The sequence below is a fragment of the Phoca vitulina genome, unplaced genomic scaffold, assembly GCF_004348235.1.
Source record: "Phoca vitulina isolate PV1807 unplaced genomic scaffold, GSC_HSeal_1.0 scaffold26, whole genome shotgun sequence".
Classification (NCBI taxonomy): domain Eukaryota; kingdom Metazoa; phylum Chordata; class Mammalia; order Carnivora; family Phocidae; genus Phoca; species Phoca vitulina.
The window spans coordinates 25,253,630-25,275,487 of record NW_022589729.1 but is presented as its reverse complement, the minus strand read 5'-3'; the positions used below and the strand labels follow the sequence as shown (position 1 = coordinate 25,275,487).

Sequence of the window (21,858 nt, the reverse complement as noted above, 5' to 3'; positions counted from 1 at the left end):
TTGCAGGTTTAAGAAGAGAGAAGGGGGTTCAGCGTTGCTGGAAGGTAGGCAATGAGAGAGGCTGGGATGAGCAAACGTAGAAGGGGTGGGCAGGAGGTTATTTACAGGGCCCTGTAGTGTTTGGCAAGGAGTTGGGATTTTAGTCTAAGTGCAGTGAGTGTCATGAGTTGATTTATGTTTTCAGAATACCACTATGAGGAAAATGGCAGAAAAGAAGACCAATTAGTAGGCTATTGTAGTAGTTACTGGTGGAGATAAAATGATACCTTGTAGGGTCTTATTTGTGGTGCTAGAAGACCATGGACAAATCTGAGGTATATTTTGGAAATAGAACAAATGGCACTTACTGATGTGTTAGATATGGGGAGCTGGGAAGTGAGGGGGGAAAATAAGAATAAAGAATGAATTTTAGGTTTTTAATTAGACCATCTCTTCCTGAAAGTGTGATCTCCAGATTTCTGGGGATGGTGGGGGTGGAGGGTTGGGTAAGGACCTTGAGGCTCTTTCAAGTGGTCTGCAAGATCAGACAATTTTTGTAATACTAAGACATTTGTAAAGCCAATGATGTCTTAGCTTGAATCAATGTACACACTAGACTGTACTAGTCTTTGTGTTCTTTACATGCTCTGAATTATAATAAAAATGCGACTTTCATTTTTAAATGTCTTTGGTGAAGCAGTTAAAGAGTATTATTATTTTTTTTAATCAAATCTCAACCTTTGAGTACATGTCTTTTAATATAGGTGATGAAATGGGAAGTATACTTAATTTAGTACTACTGCAGCAAATCAAAGTTGTATCAAGGAGAAGCATTTGTGCAGTTCTTTCAAGAGCAAGCCGAGCAGCTGCTATTTTCATGGAGCACCATTTTTACTTGAAAGAATGACTGAAAGACAAACTTTGGTTCTTCAGACTTGGGTGTTTTGTAGACATTTTCTTGAAAATTAAGTTCCAATCATCTAAAGAAAAACAATTGATATTATTTGTCACTAATGACAAGATTAGAACTTGTAAAGTAAAAATTGGAATTTTGGAGAAGTTATATTCATCACTATAACCTTGACATCTTCCTGGTACTTAAAGACTTTTCTGATGAGATTAGTTGTGGTATTAAGGGATTTTTTTTTTTTTTTTTGATTCATATAATGAAGTGGTCAACATTTAGATGATCTGAGTAACCCAGTGAACTAAAATTTTCCAGATGACCAATGCATGGTGTTACAAAATCAAGCATGAGTAAAAGATCTATTCAAAGAGCAAGAGAGTCCATTGGATTTTAACGTTACAGAGTATAAATTTCATTGATTTGAGAGTCTACATGGCAGTTAACCTTTCAGAATTTGCCACCTCTCAAGTTTGGTGTATTATCAAAGGAGAATATCCACAGTGATATCCATATTGGTTATTAAAATATTCCTCTATTTTTCAACTATATATTTGTGTAAGACCAGATTTTTTGAAATATACTTCTGCCAAAACAATGTATTTGAACAGACTGCTTCTCTGAAGACAGACGTTAAAGAAACTTGCAAAATATAAGACAGTGCCTCTCTTCTCATTTTTAAAAATGTAGTTATTTTTTATAAAAATATGCATAAACATGTAATAGTGTTATTGCTATTATTTGTAAATGAATTAGTATGTATTTTAATGATTTTTTTTTAGTGTTAATATCAATTATGTGAAATACTGATAGAGCATGACTCACATGAACAAAAAGTCTTTGGGGTCCTCAGATAAAGAGGTCCAGAGACCCAGAAGCTTGAGAATTTTGGGGCCGGACCAGCTGAATAGATGGTGATACATAAAAAGAGATAAAGAATATTAGAGGAAAAGCATTATTTTATTTTATTTTTTTGGAAGGATGGGAGTTGGAATCCTCGATCAAGGTGGAGATATCAGATGGACAGTTGGATATTGGTGTTGATAGCTCAGAGCTCAGACCATACACCTGTGGTAGAGATACAGATTTCAGAGTAATCATATAGAGATGGTATTCAAAGTCATGGGACTGGATGGTATGACTTCAGCAGAGATAGTAGGTTTAAAAAAAAAAAAAGATTTTTTAAAAAAGATTATTTATTTTAGAGGGGTGTGGACAGAGAGTGCATGCACACATGAGTTGGGGGAGGGGCAGAGGGTGAGAATCTTCAAGTAGACTCTGCACTGAGCACAGAGTGTGAGGTGGGGCTCAGTCCCCTGTCCCGTGACATCATGACCTGAGCCTAAAACAAGAGTCAGATGCTCAACTGACTGAGCCACCCAGGCACCCCCCAAAAAAGCTTTAAGTCTTAGAGCACTCAAATATAAATGTTAGATAGAAAAAGGAACTTAGAATAGCTACAGTGTAGGAGAAAAGCAAGAAGAATAAGAGATCATAGAACATTTTGGGAAAGTGAGATGGTTGTGTTGAAAGCTGGGTGAGGTCAAGAAGACCATGGGGGGCACCTGGGTGGCTCAGTCCCATCAAGTGTCTGCCTTTGGCTCAGGTCATGATCTCTGGGTCCTAGGATCGAGCCCCATGTCAGGCTTCCTGCTCAGGAGGGAGTCTGCTTCTCTCTCTCTCTCTCCCCCTCTGCTCCTCCTCACCGCTCATTCTCTCTCTCTCAAATAAATAAATAAAATCTTAAAAAAAAAAAAACGGAGGACCTTGGTGAAGGGCTTTATCATCTCTTGACTGTTGCCATAGCTTCTTTTTTTTTCTTAATTTTTTATTGTTATGTTAATCACCATACATTACACCATTAGTTTTTGATGTAGTGTTCCATCATTCATTGTTTGTGCATAGCACCCAGTGCTCCATGCAGAACGTGCCCTCTTTAATACCCATCACCGGACCAACCCATCCTCCCACCCCCCTCCCCTCTAGAACCCTCAGTTTGTTTTTCAGAGTCCATCGTCTCTCATGGTTCGTCTCCCCCTCCGATTTCCCCCCTTCATTCTTCCCCTCCTGCTATCTTTTTCTTCTTCTTTTTTTTTTTTAACATATATTGCATTATTTGTTTCAGAGGTACAGATCTGTGATTCAACAGTCTTGCACAATTCACAGCGCTCACCATGGCACATACCTTCCCCAGTGTCTATCACCCAGCCACCCCATCCCTCCCACTCCACCCCCCACTCCAGCAACCCTCAGTTTGTTTCCTGAGATTAAGAATTCCTCATATCAGTGAGATCATGTGATACATGTCTTTCTCTGATTCACTTACTTCGCTCAGCATAATACCCTCCAGTTCCATCCACGTCGTTGCAAATGGCAAGATCTCATTCCTTTTGATGGCTGCATAATATTCCATTGTATATATATACCACATCTTCTTTATCCATTCATCTGTCGATGGACATCTTTGTTGCCATAGCTTCTTAACTGATCTTCCTTATGGTTGTGAATTCCTCTACTCTGTCAAGTGGCAAGAAAGACTGTCTTTCACAAACAGTGAAATCCTCTCTCTCAGCTGCTTGAAATCCAACATTAACTCTCTGGTACCAACTGAATAAAGTAAATACCATAATTTTTTTCATGAACTGACACTTCTCTGTGTTGTTAAGGTAACCTGCTACTAACTCTCCACCCCCTATCTCCTACTACCTGCCAACTTTAATTTGAAGCTCTTTATAAGGTGTTGTGCTCTGCTTTTGAGTATTTTGATGTGTTTTTTCCTCTTCCCAGGATTCCTCTCTTGCTTGGCTCATCTAAACCTTGTTAACTTTTCCTCTTCATTATTTAAAACTCAATTTAGGCAGCACCTTCTTTGGGCACCTTTTTTGATTGAAGGTTGCCAGATTTGTTGAATTTGATCATGATTTTTCTTATCATTGACTTTAGACTTATTAAACTGTAACCATAATTATTTGATGTTTTTATGATAGACATACATGCATTAATTAAATAAATAAATATTGGTTCAGCACCTATTTTGTGCCAAGCATTGACCTAAGCACTGGGGATACAGCTGTGGATGACATATATAGGTCCCTGCAACATGGAATTTATAATCTAGAAGATTGAGTTGGATCCTTTAGTATGCTGGTATTTATTATGATGCTCTAAGAGTGATTTATATAGCGAGTAATATTTCACAGAGGTCTTTGACCTGGAAACCCTTTTTTTCATGGAATGTTTTGTGAAACTATCTGTGCAACACTAGATGTGAAATGCTGATTTTAATTATTTGGATTTCACAGTAAAAGATATTCTTTTTTTTTTTTTTTTTTAAAGATTTTATTTATTTATTTGACAGGGAGAGACACAGCGAGAGAGGAAACACAAGCAGGGGGAGCGGGAGAGAGAGAAGCAGGCTTCCTGCGGAGCAGGGAGCCTGATGCGGGGCTCGATCCCAGGACGCTGGGATCATGACCTGAGCCGAAGGCAGACGCTTAACGACTGAGCCACCCAGGTGCCCCAGTAAAAGATATTCTAATTCGTTACTAGAGTTCTCTTTCTCCTTCCCTCTCCTTCTCTCCTTGGATCTAATACTATATAAAATCCAATCCAAAAATAGAAAATACAGTTATATGTTATGACCAAATGAGGTTCATCCCAGAAATGAATACCAGCTTAACATTCAAAAATGAATCACCATACCTGAACATTTTAACAAACAAAAAAACTATATAATTATCTCAGATGTAGAAAAAGCATTTGAGTTAAAATTTAACATCTGTTCTTTATAAAATCTAGCAAAGTAAGAATAGAAGGGCACTATCTCAACCTGATAAATTAAGACATCTTTGAAAAATGTACATCTTTCATTCATGTGAAGAATGCTTTTGTAAGGGAGCATGTTTTTCTAAGATATGCCTCTTTGGCATGTTGATTAATTTTTTTTTTTAAGATTTTATTTATTTATTGACACAGAGAGAGAGAAACACAAGTAGGGGGAGTGTGAGAGGGAGAAGCAGGCTTCCCACGGAGCAGGGAGCCTGATGGAGGGCTCAATCCCAGGACCCTGGGATCATGATCCGAGCTTCATGAAGGCAGATGCTTAACGACTGAGCCATCCAGGCGCCCCGGCATATTGATTATTTTAAGCTGGTTATTTTTAAGATGCTGCAAACACAGGAGAAGCTCTGGAACCTGAGTATAGGTTACCATTTTGTATGAGACAGTTGTATTTGTAAGAAAAAATCTCCATTTGTAAGGTGTCTCCCTTGCTGTACCAGGAAGAGGGTTTGACTCAATTTCTAGAAACTATTACTAATAGAGATGGCAATGAGTTAATCTGAATAACAACCTTACTATTGTTTACTGTGCTTTTCCTGGTAACCTCCCGTAACTGACTCCCAACATCTTTTGTCTTTGGCTGAAGATGGTATTTATGTTGATGGCTTTGACCATTTTGGGGAGTTGCTCAGTTTTCCTGAGTTGCTTATATATATATAAGATATATATATATATATATCTATAGAAGGTATATATGTTATCAAACTTTTCTCCTTTTACTTTTGATATATGTTATCAAACTTTTCTCCTGTTACTGTCGTGTCAATTTGGTTCTTACAGCAGCTAGAAGAACCTTGAACAGTGAAAGGAAATTTTTCCTTCCCAACACTTTATTCCTGATAGGAACAATAAAAAGATGTCTACTCTCTACTTAGGTTCGTTGTACTGGAAGTTCTAGTCATTAAAATAAGGCAAGAATCCCCAAAAATCTACTTGAACTGATAAGTGAGTTCAGCAAGTTTGCAATGTGTGTGGGGGTATGTGTGTGTTTATGTACATGTTGTCTTTTGATATATGGCAAGGATGACATAGTAGTGTTGGGGGGGGTGGGGTAAAGCCTGATCATTTCAATATCTGATTTGAAGTCAATTGGATATCCATATAGAAAAAAACCTAAATATTGACTTTACCTTGTCATACAAAAATTTAATTCCAGGTCAATTATGGATCTAAACTTGAAAGGTAAAACAACAAAGCTTATGTTAGAAGATAATGTGTGAGAAATTGGAGTACAGAAATAATTCTTAAATAGCACACAAAGATATTGTAAAGGAACGATTGATTAGACCTTATTAAATTTATGAATTTCTGTTCATTAGTTAATTGAAAGATGCCATTAGAAAGGTTTTTAAAAAGACAAGTTACAGAATGGAAGGGAATATTTACAATACAAATATCCATGTCATTTTTTAACTGTTTTCTAAAAGAGTATAATGAAGTGAGGATGTGTTTTAGTTTCTCTGTTAATCCCATTTAAATGGATCCCAGTTTTTCAACCCACACATTATATTTTAGTTAAAAAATAACACTTGTGAGGAACCTAGAAATAATTGACATTGTGTAGAAAAAGTGTTGTTCGGTGGGGCAATAGCTGTGTCTTGTTTGTAGTTCACTTCTTGAGCCTTGTGCAGTAGGTGACATAGAATTAGTCTTCAGCTTATGTTAACTGAGTTGATGGCTGAATGTTTTTAATTACAAGCAAAGTATGCATAAAAACGTAAACACCCTCATAGGAGGACTGGCCTTTTAAGTTTAAACCTAAAAACTACAGTAAGAATTATAGTTGGACATACATAACAAAAGTACTAACATTTTTAGAATATGAAGATGAGGTGCATTTTAGAGTTGTAGAACATTTACCACATTTATGGGAAGCTTATGGTAATTATCTTTGCACACTGGCATGGGGAAGGGGAAGCCTGTTTGGTCTATAAGGTATAATGGAGAAGAGAGAATTTCATCTCATAAAATAGGATTTTCTAAGCACATAATACTACTTTGGAGAAATGGACTTAGTTGAGACAGTGAATACCTTTTGTTTTAGCTAAACAGAGCTTGGATTTAGCAAATGACAGATAGAAGAATATGGGATATCTTAATGGGTGCTTTTTGAACCATTAGGTAAATCTGATATTTGAATGCAAGCCTCAGGCATATGATGAGCAACATGACTTGGTAATGATTACATTATTTAAATTTCAACTTTATATTTTTGCAGAGTTCTAAAGTTCCTGTTGCTTCAGACAATGGATGAGCAATCACAAGGAATGCAAGGGCCACCTGTTCCCCAGTTCCAACCACAGGTAATTTCTTCTAATGAAGGCTGGCGTGCGTCCGTGTGTGTGTGTGTGTGTGTGTGTGTGTGTGTGTGTGTAAAAGTTCCTTTAAGAAATAAAAGCCAAAAAATGCTAATTATGAATTTCCAAGTTGTAGTCAGAATTGTGTATATTTTTAAATTGTGTTTTAGAAAACTTAGTTCTCATGTACAAATATTTAAAAAAAGGCAGCTTTAGATTTTGACTTTAATTGAATGACCTGTAGGCTTTGAGAGTTAATATTAGACTTAGGGAAAAAAGAACGCACGTGAGGCTGAGTCTAGCTTGTGGGGGTGCCTGTGTATTTGGTACCTGTCTTTGCTTTGGCTGGCTGATCCTGCCTTCTCCACAACTGCCTTCCATTATTGCTGCTTTTCTCATGTTCTCTGACTAGTAGTATGCTTCTCCTGTTAGGTGGTTGCTTGTTTTTTTGTAAAATAAGATGAATTAAAAAAAAATGTTTCATACAAAGCTTCCCATTAAGCTCAGTATGTAATGATATGTTTGAATAACAAACACCCCCATGTAGGGGCAAAACCTCATTTTGTTGTCATTCATAAAGACCACATTTCTCAGTTTTGTGTATGAGGCATTCTGTAATATGTCTCAAATTTACTCTGCTTACCTTATCTCAGTTTTGCTTAGATAGTAATTCTGAAATTGTTTGAAGAATTGATGGATGTTCTTTCAAATGAGTTCTATAGGTTGGGGGGACTTGGGCTAACAGTTACTTTATGACCTTGCTCAGAGCCTTTCTTATTCTAATGTGCATTTTAAATTTCCAAGAGGAGAACATAGGGTGTAGTGTTTAAAATAACACTGTACCCTTATCTGACTGTGGGGCTCCCCTTCCCCCCCTTTTTTTAAGTGCATCTATTGAATTCTTCCAGAATTGGTGTCTAAAACACAGTTCAGAAAATACTGCCTATACATAAACTACCTTTTCTGCCTCTGTGATTTTGTTCACTTTGCACCCTCATTTTTTTCTCCAACTTCTGAAATCCTATCCCACTTTCAGGCACCACCTAAAGTGCCATTTCTATCATGAAGCTTTTTCTGATTTTATGAACGTAGTATCTTTTCTTGGAAACCTGATGATACACATTCTTTGTATGTCTTATGGTATTTCTGACACCTTTGTGTTATTTTATGTGGATATTTTCTTCTCTCTTCTGGGTTAAGCTCTCCTTGAGGAAGAGGACTGTCTCTTACTTGGGTACTGTACTTCCTCACGTGGAGCAGGGCCTCAATAAGAATATGTAATTGAAGCCAACCAGAGATTCGTTCAAATGAAGATGTTTAAATTAACCCTTTACCTAAGTTTTTAAAGTTTTGAATTAATACCAGTTAGTTAATATACAGTGTCCAATATTTTAATTTCAAGACGGTTGTTTTTTAAAATCTGTCTATATTTTGTGTCCTGGTCATAAATTACCAAGATTATACTAAGCAACTTCTAACTATCAGATAGATATAAACACATCTTAGTGCCAATCTTACACATCTAGGCAAACACTGTTGTTTCATAGTTTACTGTTTCTAGTGAAGACAGTAGAAGAAGTACTTCGGAAAATTAGGTGGTTCATGTTATGATTTTGAAATCCACAGTTTGGAACAGCCCTAGTTTCAAAGGGGGGGAAAAAGCACTTTCATTTTTGCCTCCTACTGAGTCACCAGCCATGAAGGTCGAGTGGCAGTAGGAGGCAAAAATGAAAGTACCTGTTTTCCTATGAGACACAAGGCTGCCACACAGCATAAATTTCAAGATCATATACGTGGTTCTGCATCTCTTTTCGCACTGGTCCCTTTCGTGTATGCCCCCTGCTGCTGTTCCTGTGTGGCTGGACCATTTTCCCTGTTGGAAACGGGCAGTGTCATCCTAGGTTCTAGCTGCCTGTGGCAAGTGGGGGAAGGGAAAAGGCTTTCCCCCCTCTCTGCATTCGGACTGATAGTGTGAGATCATGAAAGAAAGATTACCTGACAAGAGCTTATAGGTGTTACTGCTTATTAGGTCTTTGAAAAATGTTACTGTTCTCAGTAGCGTTATTTTAAAGGGCTGGGAAAGGACAGTGTCTGCTCGGGGTTGACAACCTTCTTTTGTTTTGTTCCACACCATTGGCCTGAATAACGGGGGTGATATGGCAACATACGTAGCCAAGTGACTTCTTCCACTTTTGTAATGCTAATAACAGTGTGGACATAAACAGAAACCTAGGGAAGTCAGCTTTCCAAGTGTCAAATACCAATTATGCCCTGTTATAATGATGAGTGATGTATATTCTTGGCATATCTTTCCTTTCCTTGTTCCGAGATGAATACTCTAACCCCATAATGCATAATGCATGGTCTCATTTTTAGAATAGGAATTTCTTTCTTTTTTTTTTTTGAAGTTTTAGATTGTGAGATTTATGTATCTTTTCAAATGTGTTTTTGTATTACTGTTATTCTCTTGAGCTTAGGGAAAATTTGTTCTATCAGCTTCCATTTTTTTCCCTTCTCTTCCTTCTTTGATTCCCTCCATTAAAGCCTAGAAGGTACTGCAAGGATATTTTGACTAGATTTTTATTCTATATATTCTTACTGTTTTAGGACTCTTGTTTGTGGAACAATGGGTTTGGCTTAATTTTTTAAAAAAATGCAGACTATGTACAAGATAGTGACGGATAAATAGTAAAATGTTTGCTTTCTACTATGAGACTAATTTTAAACAAGGGAAGTTTACAACTAACATTTTGTGAGAATTTTGATTTATGGTCATTGATTGAAGAGGGCTGTGGTACATTCACAAGTTTATCATAAATATAAATATAAAACAATTATTAATACAGTTATAATGATTTCTGGGAGTGATTAGAAGGAGGATTAATTTTAATTGTAATAATCTTCAGGGTTTAGATTATAATTATTACTTGTAAATTTGTAGATAACTAGTGTAACACTTTGGCTACCTGTGAAAGAGGGCATCCCACATTTACAGGTAGAAAAATAGACAGTTTGGAAGGTATGAAAATCTTGTCTTGCTGTTTTCCAATCCAGGCAGTAAGGTAGACCATTCCTTAAAGCTTCATGGCAGCCCAAACTACAATCCACTTGTCCTTGTCCTTTCTCTGGGAAAGTAGCGTGAAGAGGTGAGATGAGATTTACCTCCTAGCATGTCAAGCTAGTAATCCAGGTGCATTATGGGCCAGAGTGACTCAGCCCCCAGTTGACTGTTGAGTGGATAGGATTTTTGCACATGATAACTGTATTACCTTCCCCTGTCTTTAGCTTATCTTATAGGATTCCTTTCTTTGTGAAATAAGGGTCATCATGTAGCTTCTTTTGATAAATTGATTTTGCCAAAGCACCTATCATATAGCATCGAGTAGAGCTTCTATTTTGGGGAGTCTTTATACAAGTTTATATGTATTGTTCTCCTTTTAACATTTTAGCTCATTGAATAACATTATTGATAAAGGTACAGGAAAGTAAGCAGCAGCTGTTTTGAGGAAAGAAGACTCTTGCCATAATTTAAGTTCATGACCATGGACCTCAAGTAACCCTTAGATTATATGTCAGCAGCCATACCCTGAGTGCCTTTGTTCCCCTGCCTCCTCAATGACTACATCATCTTCTTTCTCTTCAGCCCCCAATACTTTCTCCCCCACCCTCACTCTCAGCTAATGCCCTTGCTTCCTACTTCCCTTAAAAAAAACTGAAACAATCAGAAGAGATCGCCCACAGTCTCCTCCCATGGATATCCTCCTCCCAGAACCTTGTACTCCCGTGACCTGCCTTTTCTGTTTCCAGATGAACTGAGCCAGCTGTCCTCAAAGGCCAGCGCTCCCGTGAGCCCCAGATCCCATCTTCATCCCGTGCTTATTTCAGCTTTCTCTACTGAGTCCTCCCCATTACATACTATTGTGCTGGTATTTCTTCCATCAAACAACAACCGAACCAAACAAACTCAAAAAACAGCCTTTGAAGTCCTTCTTCTCTCCAGCTGTTGACCTATTTCTCTGCTGCCTTTTATTGCAAAATTCCTAGAAAGATTTATTTGTAGTTTTGTCTCATTTCTCCTTTCACTCTCTGAAATGTACTCCAATTCAGCTTCCTCCCTGACTATGCCACTGAAACTGCTCTTGCCAGGATTGTACTTCCCCTGTTGCTCAGTCCAGCTGTCTGGGCTCAGGCCTCATCTTCCTGAGTCACCAGCTGCATTTGATAGAGTTGATCCTCCTTTCTTCTTTGAAGACTGTTCATTGCTTAGCTTCTAAGAACTTTGTTTTTCTGTTGTCTTAGTGGTCCCTCCTTTGCTGATTTCTCCTCACCTCCTGAATCTCTAAACAATTCAAGATTCTGAATATGATCTATATGCTGGGGACTCTCAAATTTATATCTCAGTCCAGACCTCTGTCCTGAATTCCAAACTCATGTATCCACTTGCATACTTGACATCAGATTTGCATGTCTCAAACATAACATGTCTGAAACTGACCTCTAAATATTCCTCCTAAAACTGTTCTAACGGGTGCCTGGGTGGCTCAGGTGGTTAAGCATCTGCCTTTGGCTCAGGTCATGATCCTGGGGTCCTGGGATCGAGTCCCACATGGGGCTCCTTGCTCAGCAAGGAGCCTGCTTCTCCTTCTCCCTCCTCCCCCTCCCCCATGCTGTGCTCTCTCTCTCTCTCTCTCTCTCTCTCAAATAAATAAATAAAATCTTAAAAAAAAATAAAACTGTTCTATCCACAGTCTTCTCTCTCTCTCTCTTTTTAAGATTTTATTTATTTGAGAGAGAGCATGAGCCAGGGGGAGAGGGAGAAGCAGGCTCCCTGCTGATCAAGGAACCCGACATGAGGCTCGATCCCAAGACCCCAGGATCGTGACCTGAGCCAAAGGCAGATGCTTAATCGACTGAGCCACCCAGGCGCCCCTCTATAGTCTTCTCTACCACAAGTAATGGGAAGTCCATTTTTTCAGTTGCTAGGCTAAAATTTTTAGAGAAATTCCTGACTCCCTCCCATCCCTGTCATCTAATATCTAATCTGTTAATAGATTCCATAGGCTCTAGCTTTAAAATATATTTAGAATCGGAATACTTCTTACTCTGTGCTACCACTCTGGTCAAAATTATTTTAATTTTTCACATACCTTATTGTGATGGCCTCCCACTTGGTCTCTGCTTCCACCCTTGCCCCTCTTCACTCTACTCTCAACACAGAAGCCATTATAAAATTATACAAAATTTAAATATAAAATATAACATTATAGTCAAATGATGTCTGTTTAAAATGTTCTAGTAGTTTATCAGCTTGCTCACTCATCTTCAAGTATATATTTAAATATCACATACTTTGATCATTCAATGAAAATTGAAATTTCACCCCAACACAGTATGCCTTTGCTGCTGTATTTTTTCCTCCATAGAATTTATCACCTTAGCACTCTTTATTTTGTTTGTTATCATTGTTCTCCTAGAGTATAAGCTTTATCCCTAGTCCCTAGAATGGAACCCAGGCACATAGTAGACATTCAGCAAATATTTGTTGAATGCATATAAACTTGGTGTGAAATCAGTCAATTCTCTTTCTAAGCACCACCTTTTTGAATGTGAATATCAAAATATACAAATACCTACAGAATTTCTCTTTCATTGTACGAGTAACCACCTACATCCCTCATTTCTTATTGAACTTTTTTTTTTCACTTCTTTGTTTTTAACTGGAATGTACCTCTTTCCCCCAAGGACACTGCTTTTACCCCATAACCCTTTCAAGTAGAGGCTACTTGTTCTCTAATAGCCATAAACCATGAGGATCAGGAGGAAGCAACAGTAGCCTTCTCCATCCACAGTACCTCTTTCTGATCACTACTTTCTCTTGGGGGTGGGAAGGGGTGAAACCTGCTGTACTGAGACTCCTGCTTCCCATCTAAAGGATTTTCACCTTTCTGATAGCTGTTATCTTCTACCCTCCTCATCATTCCTCGCATTAGTTGACCACCTGGCTCACTGTCTTACCACCTTCATCCAGCTTTTGTCCGGGGTAGTGGTACGGCCGCTACTATTGGCACCTACTGATGATTGAATTCTTAAAATACGCCTATCTTGTGCTAAACATTTTGAATACATTTCCTCATTTATTTCTAACAGATAACATACAAAGCATTATTTTTCGCACTTTACAAATAAGAGACTGAGGCTCAGACTAATTAACAGATTTGCCCACAGTAACATAGCTAGTAAGTGGTAGAGCTGGGTTTTGACCCAGGGTTGTCTGACTCCAAGCCTGTGATTCTTTAGCTTTCACAGAGAAAGCTCCTCATACATTTCCTGGCCAGTTTGATCTTAATCACCACGACCCTTGATATTTTTATAGGTACCTCAAGCTCTTAGTCTTTAAGATGAAATTTGTTATTTTGCCCAAGATTGCACTTTTGCTTGTGATTATTACCATCATCCCTCTGGTTGCCCGAACTACAAACAAGGGAATCTCATATCTTATGTTTAGGCAATTTCCATGTTCTCTTGATTTTATTTCCTAAAAAACTATCGGATCTGCTAATTCTCTACATTTAGGTTATTGTCACCTTTTGCCTGGATTATTGCAGGCAAATAATCTTTGTGTAACTGAAACTTTGTGTAACTGAGCTCTGTACCTTTCATTTTACCATTTTTTTTAAAATTTTTTTATTGTTATGTTAATCCCCATACATTACATCATTAGTTTTAGATATAGTGTTCCATGATTCATTGTTTGTGCATAACACCCAGTGCTCCATGCAGAACGTGCCCTCCTCAATACCCATCACCAGGCTAACCCATCCTCCCAACGCCCTCCCCTCTAGAACCCTCAGTTTGTTTTTCAGAGTCCATTGTCTCTCATGGTTCTTTATTTTACCATTTTTAATCCATTCTTTACATTGTAGTGTGAATTATCCTTTTAAAGTGTACGTTTCATTATCTCACTCTCCTTAAAGGGCTGCTTTTTTATTGTTCTTAGGGTGAATTCTGCATTTCCTTGTCTGACTTAGAAGGTCTTGCATCATCTGGTGTCGTTTTACTTTTCCAACTAAATTTTATGTCATTTTTTATTTTGGACTCAGATTCAGTCATGTCTTGCTTATACTATGCTATTTTTCATCTCCAAGTCTAAGGTAGTGAGGTAATGGTATTCAAGGATATTTAGTCACTAATGGAACATAATGAGCATAAAAGCTCATTATAATGTTATATAAACTACATTTCATGATAGAGATACTAGGGAAAGTGTTACAGTAGAGGAAATATATAATTTGGAAGACAACAAAAAGAGTACTCTCAGAAAAAATAATGATTATTGGGTAGTTCCTTATACTCATATGCTTCCAATAAATAAGATTATACTTGGAAAGATATATGCATCCCTATGTTTATTGCAGCATTATTTACAATAGCCAAGATATGAAAACAACCCAAGTGTCCATTGATAGGTGAATGGATAAAAAAGATGCAGTGTGATCTTGCCATTGATGACAATGTGAATGGACTTAATAGGGTATTATGCTAAATGAAATAAGTCCAGTACAGAAAGAAAAATACCGTATGATTTCACTTATATGTGGAATCTGAGAAACAGAACAAATAAACAAACAATAAAGAAAAAAACAGACTCTTAAAAACAAAGAACAAAATGGTGGTTGCTAGAGGGGAAGTGGGTGAGGGGATGGACAAAATAGGTGGAGGGACTAAGAGGTACAGATTTCTAGTTATATAAAATAAGCCACAGAGATGAAAAGTATAGAATAGGGAATATAGCCAATAATAGTGTAATAATGTATGGTGACAGATGGTGACTATACTTACTGTGATGAACATTAAGTAACCTATAGAATTGTTGAATTAATGTGTTATAAACCTGAAACTAATATAACATTGTACATCAATTATACTTCAATTAAGAAAAATAATATACTATATCAGCAGTTCAGTGTTCACTTTTGTGGATCATATTTTATGTCAGTGATAGTAGGTAATGGCTACTCAGTAATGTTTGTTGGATAAATGAATTAATCTCTAAATAAATCAATCTCTAAAGGCTTACCTCAAGAAGCAAGAAAAATCTCAACCTACCCTTACCCCTATAGGAGCTAGCAAAAGAAGAACAAACAAAACCCAAATCCAGCAGAAGGAAGGAAATAATAAAGAAATGGTATTGAAACTAAAAAAAAAAAACAATAGAACAGATCAATGAAACCAGGAGCTGTTTCTTCGAAAAGATCAACAAAATTGATAAACTTCTAGCCAGACTCATTTAAAAAAAAAAAAGAAAGAAAGCAAAAGAGAGAGGACTCAAACAAAATCAGGAATGAAAGAAGAGAAATAACCAACAGCAGAGAAATACAAAGGATTGTAAGAGAATATTATGAAAAATTATATGCCAACAAACTGGACAATCTAGAAGAAATGGATAAATTCCTAGAATGCATAACCTACCAAAACTTAACAAGAAGAAATAGAAAATTTAAACAGATCGATTACCAGCAAAGAAATTGAATTAGTAATCAAAAACTCCTAACAAACAAAAGTCCAGGACCAAACAGCTTTACCAGCGAATTCTACCAAACATTTAAAGAAGAGTTAATACCTGTTCTTTTCAAATTATTCCAAAAAATAAAAGAGAAAGGAACACTTCCAGATTTATTCTATGAGGCCAGCATTACCCTGATTTCAAAATCACATAAAAACACAACAAAAAAGAGAGCTACAGGCCAATATTTCTGATGAACATAGATGCAGACTTCTTCAACAAAATATTAGCAAACCAAATTTAACAATACATTAAAAAAATCATTCACCACGATCAAGCAGGATTTATTCCTGGGATGCAAGTTCAATATTTGCAAATCAATCATTGTGATATATCACATCAATAAGAGAAAGGATAAAAACCATATGATCATTTCAGTAGATGCAGAGAAAGCATCATGTTCATTGGTGTAAAACAGCTTTCCCTTAAGGTCAGGAACAAGACAAGTATGTCCACTCCCACCATTTAATTCAAAGTGGTACTGAAAGTCATAACCACAGCAATCAGACAAGACAAAGGAAGTAAAGGCATCCAGATTGCTAAGGAAGAAGTAAAACTTTGACTATTTGCAGATGACATGATACCACATATAGAAAACCCTAAGGACTCCACCAAAAAACTATTAGAACTGATAAATGAGTTCAGTGAGGTCGCAGGATACAAAATCTATATACAGAAATCTGTTGCATTTCTATACACTAATAATGAGGCAGCAGAGAGAGAAATTAGGATAACAACCCTATTTACAGTTACACTAAAAATAATAAGATACCTAGGAATAATCTTAACCAAAGAGGTGAAAGACCTGTACTCTGAGAACTATTAAACATTGATGAAAGAAATTGAAGACAACACAAAGAAATGGAAAGACACTGATGCTCATAGATTGGAAGACCAAATATTGTTAAAATGTTTATACTACATCTACAGTTTTAATGCAGTCCCTATCAAAATACCAACAGCATTTTTCACAGAAGTAGAACAACCACAAAAGACCTCGAATATCCAAAGGAATCTTGAAAAAGAACAAAACTGGAGGTATCACAATTCCAGACTTCAAATTATATTACAAATCTATAGTAATCAAAACAGTATGGTACTGGCACAAAAACAGACACATAGATCAATGGAAAAGAATAGAAAACACAGAAATAAACCCCCAATTATATCATCAATTAATCTTTGACAAAGGAGGCAATAACATGCAATGGGAAAAAGTCTCTTCAACAGATGGTGTTGGGAAAACTGGACAGCAACATGCAAAAGAATGAAACTGGACCACTTTCTTACACCATACACAAAAATAAACTCAAAATGGATTAAGGGCCTTAATGTGAGGCCTGAAGCTATTAAAATCCTGGAAGAGAACACAGGCTGTTCTGTTCTGTAACATTTCTGTGACATTAGGTATAGCAACATTTTTCTAGATATGTCTCCTGAGGAAAGGGAAACAAAAGCAAAAATAAACTATTGGGACTACATCAAAATAAAAAGCTTCTGCACAGCAAAGGAAATAGCAACCAAAAGACAACCTACTTGAATGGAAACAGATATTTGCAAATGACATATCTGATAAAGAGTATTGAAAATATATAAAGAACTTATACAATTCACCCATACCTGAGGGATACAGAAAGACCCCAAAAAACTAATAATTCAGTTAAAAAATGGGCAGAAGACATGAACAGACATTTCTCCAAAGAAGACATACAGATGGCCAACAGACACATGAAAAGATGCTCAGCATCACTCATCATCAGGGAAATGCGAATCAAAACCACAAAACCTCACACCTGTCAAAATGGCTAAAATCAAAATCATAAACAACAAGAGTTGGCAAGAGCGTGGAGAAATAGGAACCCTCTTGCACTGTTGGTAGGAATGCAAACTGGTGTTGCCAGTATGGAAGTTCCTCAAAAAATTAAAAATAGAATTACCCCATGATCCAGTAATCACACTACTGGGTATTTACCCAGAGGATACAAAAACGCTAATTTAATGGGAGTCATGCACCCCTATGTTTATTGTGGCATTATTTACAATAACCAAATTGTGGAAGCAACCTAAGTGCTCATTGGTAGATGAATGGATAAAGAAGAGGTGGTATATATGTACAATGGAATATTATTCAGTGATAAAAAGGAATGATATCCTGCTATTTGCAACAACATGGATGGATTTAGAAAATGTAATGCTAAGTGAAATAAGTCAGAGAAAGACAAATACCATAGGATTTCAATCATATGTGGTTTTTAAGAAACAAAGGCGGGGGGAAGACAAACAAAAAAACAGACTCCTAACTATAGATAACAAAAACAGATGGTTATCAGAGGGGAGGAGTGTGGGGGGATGGGTGAAATAAGTAAAGGGGATTAAGAGTAACTTATCTTGATGAGCACTGAGTAATATATGGAATTGTTGAATCACTGTTTTGTACATCTGAAATGAATAGAACGTTGTATGTTAAGTACACTGGAATCAAAATTTTAAAAAATTGTCATTACATTTAGGATATCTTTATATTTTGTCTTCCTTTATATCATTATTATGTGAATATTATGACTTTTTCATGTGACTATGGTTATGTTTCAAACAGCTTTCTCACTAAGTATTCATAAAGCAAATATTTCTTAGATTTAGAAATTTTGATGAGGACCTCTTTTATCAGGCACATTTATATAGGATAAATTTAATTATGCATCTTTTCTTTTTCTTTCCTGACTGGATCTCATTAAGTATAGATCAAAGGGATGTAGATCAAGGGAGAATAAGGGGATGGGGGAAGAGTTTCTGGGAGAGTTATGATGGGGTGTCCAGTAGAGGGTGTGGGGGATACCTGGAATCAACTAATACTAACTTCCGGAACCAATAAATGGGTGAGATTGAACAGTGAATTAAATTGCCCAGAGTGAATGAGTAAAGTGAGAAGAGAAGGCCAAGGATAGTACCCTTGGAACACACCAGCATTTATCTGTAGAGTTGCTGGAAGGAAGCAGAAGGACTGGCTGTGTAGTGTGGTGGTTGAGAACATGAGCTCTGAAGACATTGTCTAGGATGAATTCTTGGATCTCCCACTTTCTAGCTATGTGATGGAGAGCAAGTTATTTAACATCTATAAAACTTAGTTATCAATAAATGAGAAGCATAATTATTTTTTACTCCATAGAGTTGATAGGGAGCTTTCTTTCAGTATGGTGCTTAGCACATAGCACTCATTAGTTGATGGTGATGATGACCATGTCCACCGTGACTATGATAGTGACAACTTTCTTACTCGGCCCACAGATTTCTCTGCCCACTGATTGTTTGTATAGCACGTTATAATCTTTATTACATTTTTATTGCCTATGTTCTGCCCAAACTGCCTCTCCTTTCACCTTGTTTATGCCAGTAAATGGCATCAAGATCCATCTGTGTGCTCAAGCCAAAAATCTATGACTTATCCTTGATTTCTCCCTGTTCCTCACTTCTCATATTCAGTTCATCAGCAGTTCCTTTGACTATGTCAAGATCATATCCTGATTCCAGCTGCTGTCATATCTCACTGTAATTCCCAGGTCAAGTCCATTACCTATGTCCAGACCCCCAGCTTCCACTCTAGCTTTACTCATCCTCCTCTCTAGTTCCTTTTCCACACAGCACTGTGAGTTACCTTTGTAAAAGGTATAGTAGATCAGAGCACAGTGCTTCTGTGTAAACCTCAGACTCCTTACTCTAGCCATCAGAGTGCTATGTAATTTTGTCAGTGCTTACTTACCTCTTGAGCCTCATTCCTTACCATTGTCCCGCTTGACAGCCACACTGTACTTTTCACACCATCATTCTTGAGACATTTTCTCCAGCTGTTCTTTCTGCTGCTTCCTTTCCTTGTGGTCTTTTAATTACAGTGTAAATTGTAAGGTCATCCCTGAATTACCCAATCTAAAATAACCATCCACTCATTTTCCATTATATATTTCTCTGCATAGTACTTAAGTATGTGGAATAAATATTAGAACTATTATGTATATGTTTAGTTTCTTTTTTTTTTGTTTTTGTATTATGTATTCATTTGTTTATATCCCGTCCCCTGTTAATACTTGTGGGATAAATGAATAAACTTTAGAAAGCCTCTTTCCTCTATTTCTCCCTGTCTCTATCTCTGTGTTCTCTCAGTTAGAGACTTTTCCTTGCCATATTTAATTTTTCAAGGTATAGCCGGTGGTGCTCATGGGAGGAGTGGGAGAGATGGGAGTATCTTTGTCATTAATCAACTATTCTGCTCATGATAAGGTGGGAAAGATAGTATTTGTGGTTACATAATTTAGATATAGTAATTATTATGCTAGGTAGTATAAATAATGATGATTAAATGATACAAATACTAGGGTCTTAATGTCTAACTAGATAATTAGTTATATTTGGTCACTCATTTTTCTTTTGCTATAATGAATTTCCCTCCTTTGATAAAAAGCCAGTTGTAATGATTAATGGCATATTGCTCAAACTGGTGCAAATCTCCAACATTTAGTATCTTTAGGAATTGGTTACCTTTGAAATAGTTCAAGAAATTTTAGGGAGATAATTGTTCAAATGTGAAAAAGCATGGATCATTAGACTTTGCTGGCACATGTGGTGTTTTTTTGTGTTGTTGTTCTGTTTTTTTCTGGTTTCTAGTGAGGTTTATAGGAAGTTTGTAGAAAATAATATTTGACAGAGCTGTGTTAAATATTGTTAAAAGGCTATTCTAGTTTTGAGTAATTTGGTGATGAGGAGTATCATTTTTGAGACCAGAGCATGAATTTTATTGCTAAGTAAAATTGAAGGGCATTTTGGAGTTTGTTACTCTTAAATTTTGGAGAAATCCAGTAACATTAATATATAATATAAAGCAATTTACTAACTTGCATAATTGGTAATATGAAAACCACCAGTAAGAGATAAATTTGCAATAACAATGAAGACCTTATTAATGATGTTAAATATTGTAATTAATACTGGCTTGTGTATTAGATCATTGATAACAATACCACTAGGAATTATCAGGATATAATTTTCTCCCTGGGGAGTTTATTGAGTCCATGCTGTGACTCTTCTAATTTCCCGAGAGAGAATTGTCATCATAATGTTATCCTGAATTATCTTATTGCTCATTAAGTGTCCTTGCCTTCAAATTTAAAGCAAATTAAAGAAATTAATTTAGTCCTAGGAAATCATTGTTTAAAGAGTCTGCACTGTGAGAATAAGAACCACTGGTACAACAGAATGAATTTTATTTTAAAAAGAAAAGTTTTATATGAAGGAAGCAGTAAACACAGACTGACATGTAGAAGTTAATCCCAATTAGTTAGCAAGATCTGGTGTTACATGATTAGAGTGCATTCAGATCAACAAGAGATGCATTAGTAAGAAACCAGAACATTTAAGGTGTTATATAAAGCTTGATTCACTCTAGGGTTTGATTTCTTAGTTGTTATCTATAATTCTGAATACTTATTTTATGTTTTTGGTATTTCAGAATACTTTTATAGTATAACCTGTTAGTATATAGATTCATAAATGTTATGAGGCTAAACATAATAATTTACCAGAAAAATGTAATATAAATGCTTCCAAGAACGGTTTTAATTATGCCCTTTAAGTCAAGAGTTACGGGTATCTTATGGTTAATAATTATGAGATAAAGTAACATTGAGAAACAACTTACATAGGCTTATATGTTATCCATGTTAATTAGTTATGTTTTAAAACTTCTTCCAAAAATTAATCTGTTTGAAAATACTTCTGTGGGGTATGTAGTCTTTATTTCAGTAATTCTAGAAGATGCTGTGTACTGAATTAGCCATGCCCTTTCTCAGTTTTCTTTTGTCATGAAGCCAGGCAGTTTCAAACTCATAGGGTTTATGGGCTTTGAACCAGTTTGTCTCCTCTTTACTGTGCCTGCAGTTTTAAACTTCATTTTAAGCATGTTCTAACCAGATAACCAAATTGCAAACATGGTGGTTTTTTTGTACTAAATGCCCTCCTCACAAAAATTATTAGAAGGACAGTGGGCAGAATAACTATAGTTAGATCCACTGTAGTGTCACCTAAGTAGCCTCATACCCAAGGGGTTAGGCTAGCTTCATTTGCGAATCAGGCAGATAATCCACATGATAAATGAGGTATCCCAGTTGGAAGGCAGAGCCCAGGGTTGGGTGATACTGAGAACTCCTAGTAAGTGTGCTCTTGGCATTGGGAAGTCTAGCAACAGATAGAGACAAACGAGAGGATATTAAAGGAGGCTTTTCAAACAC

At 36.5% G+C, this 21,858-nt stretch overlaps 1 protein-coding gene across 4 annotated transcripts in view; it reads left to right on the top strand.

Moving 5' to 3' along the window:
- Nucleotides 1-21,858, top strand: part of NEK7 (NIMA related kinase 7) — a 167,191-nt gene that overhangs the window by 66,337 nt on the left and 78,996 nt on the right. For 3 of the 4 annotated variants that reach the window (XM_032422105.1, XM_032422106.1, XM_032422104.1), the window contains one exon: nucleotides 6,942-7,026. In XM_032422105.1, the coding sequence (XP_032277996.1) occupies nucleotides 6,970-7,026 (57 nt within the window). In that variant the 5' untranslated portion in view covers nucleotides 6,942-6,969. Of the gene's footprint in view, nucleotides 1-4,377; nucleotides 4,398-6,941; nucleotides 7,027-21,858 lie in introns of those variants that run through there. The other variant, XM_032422108.1, reaches the window with a different exon arrangement.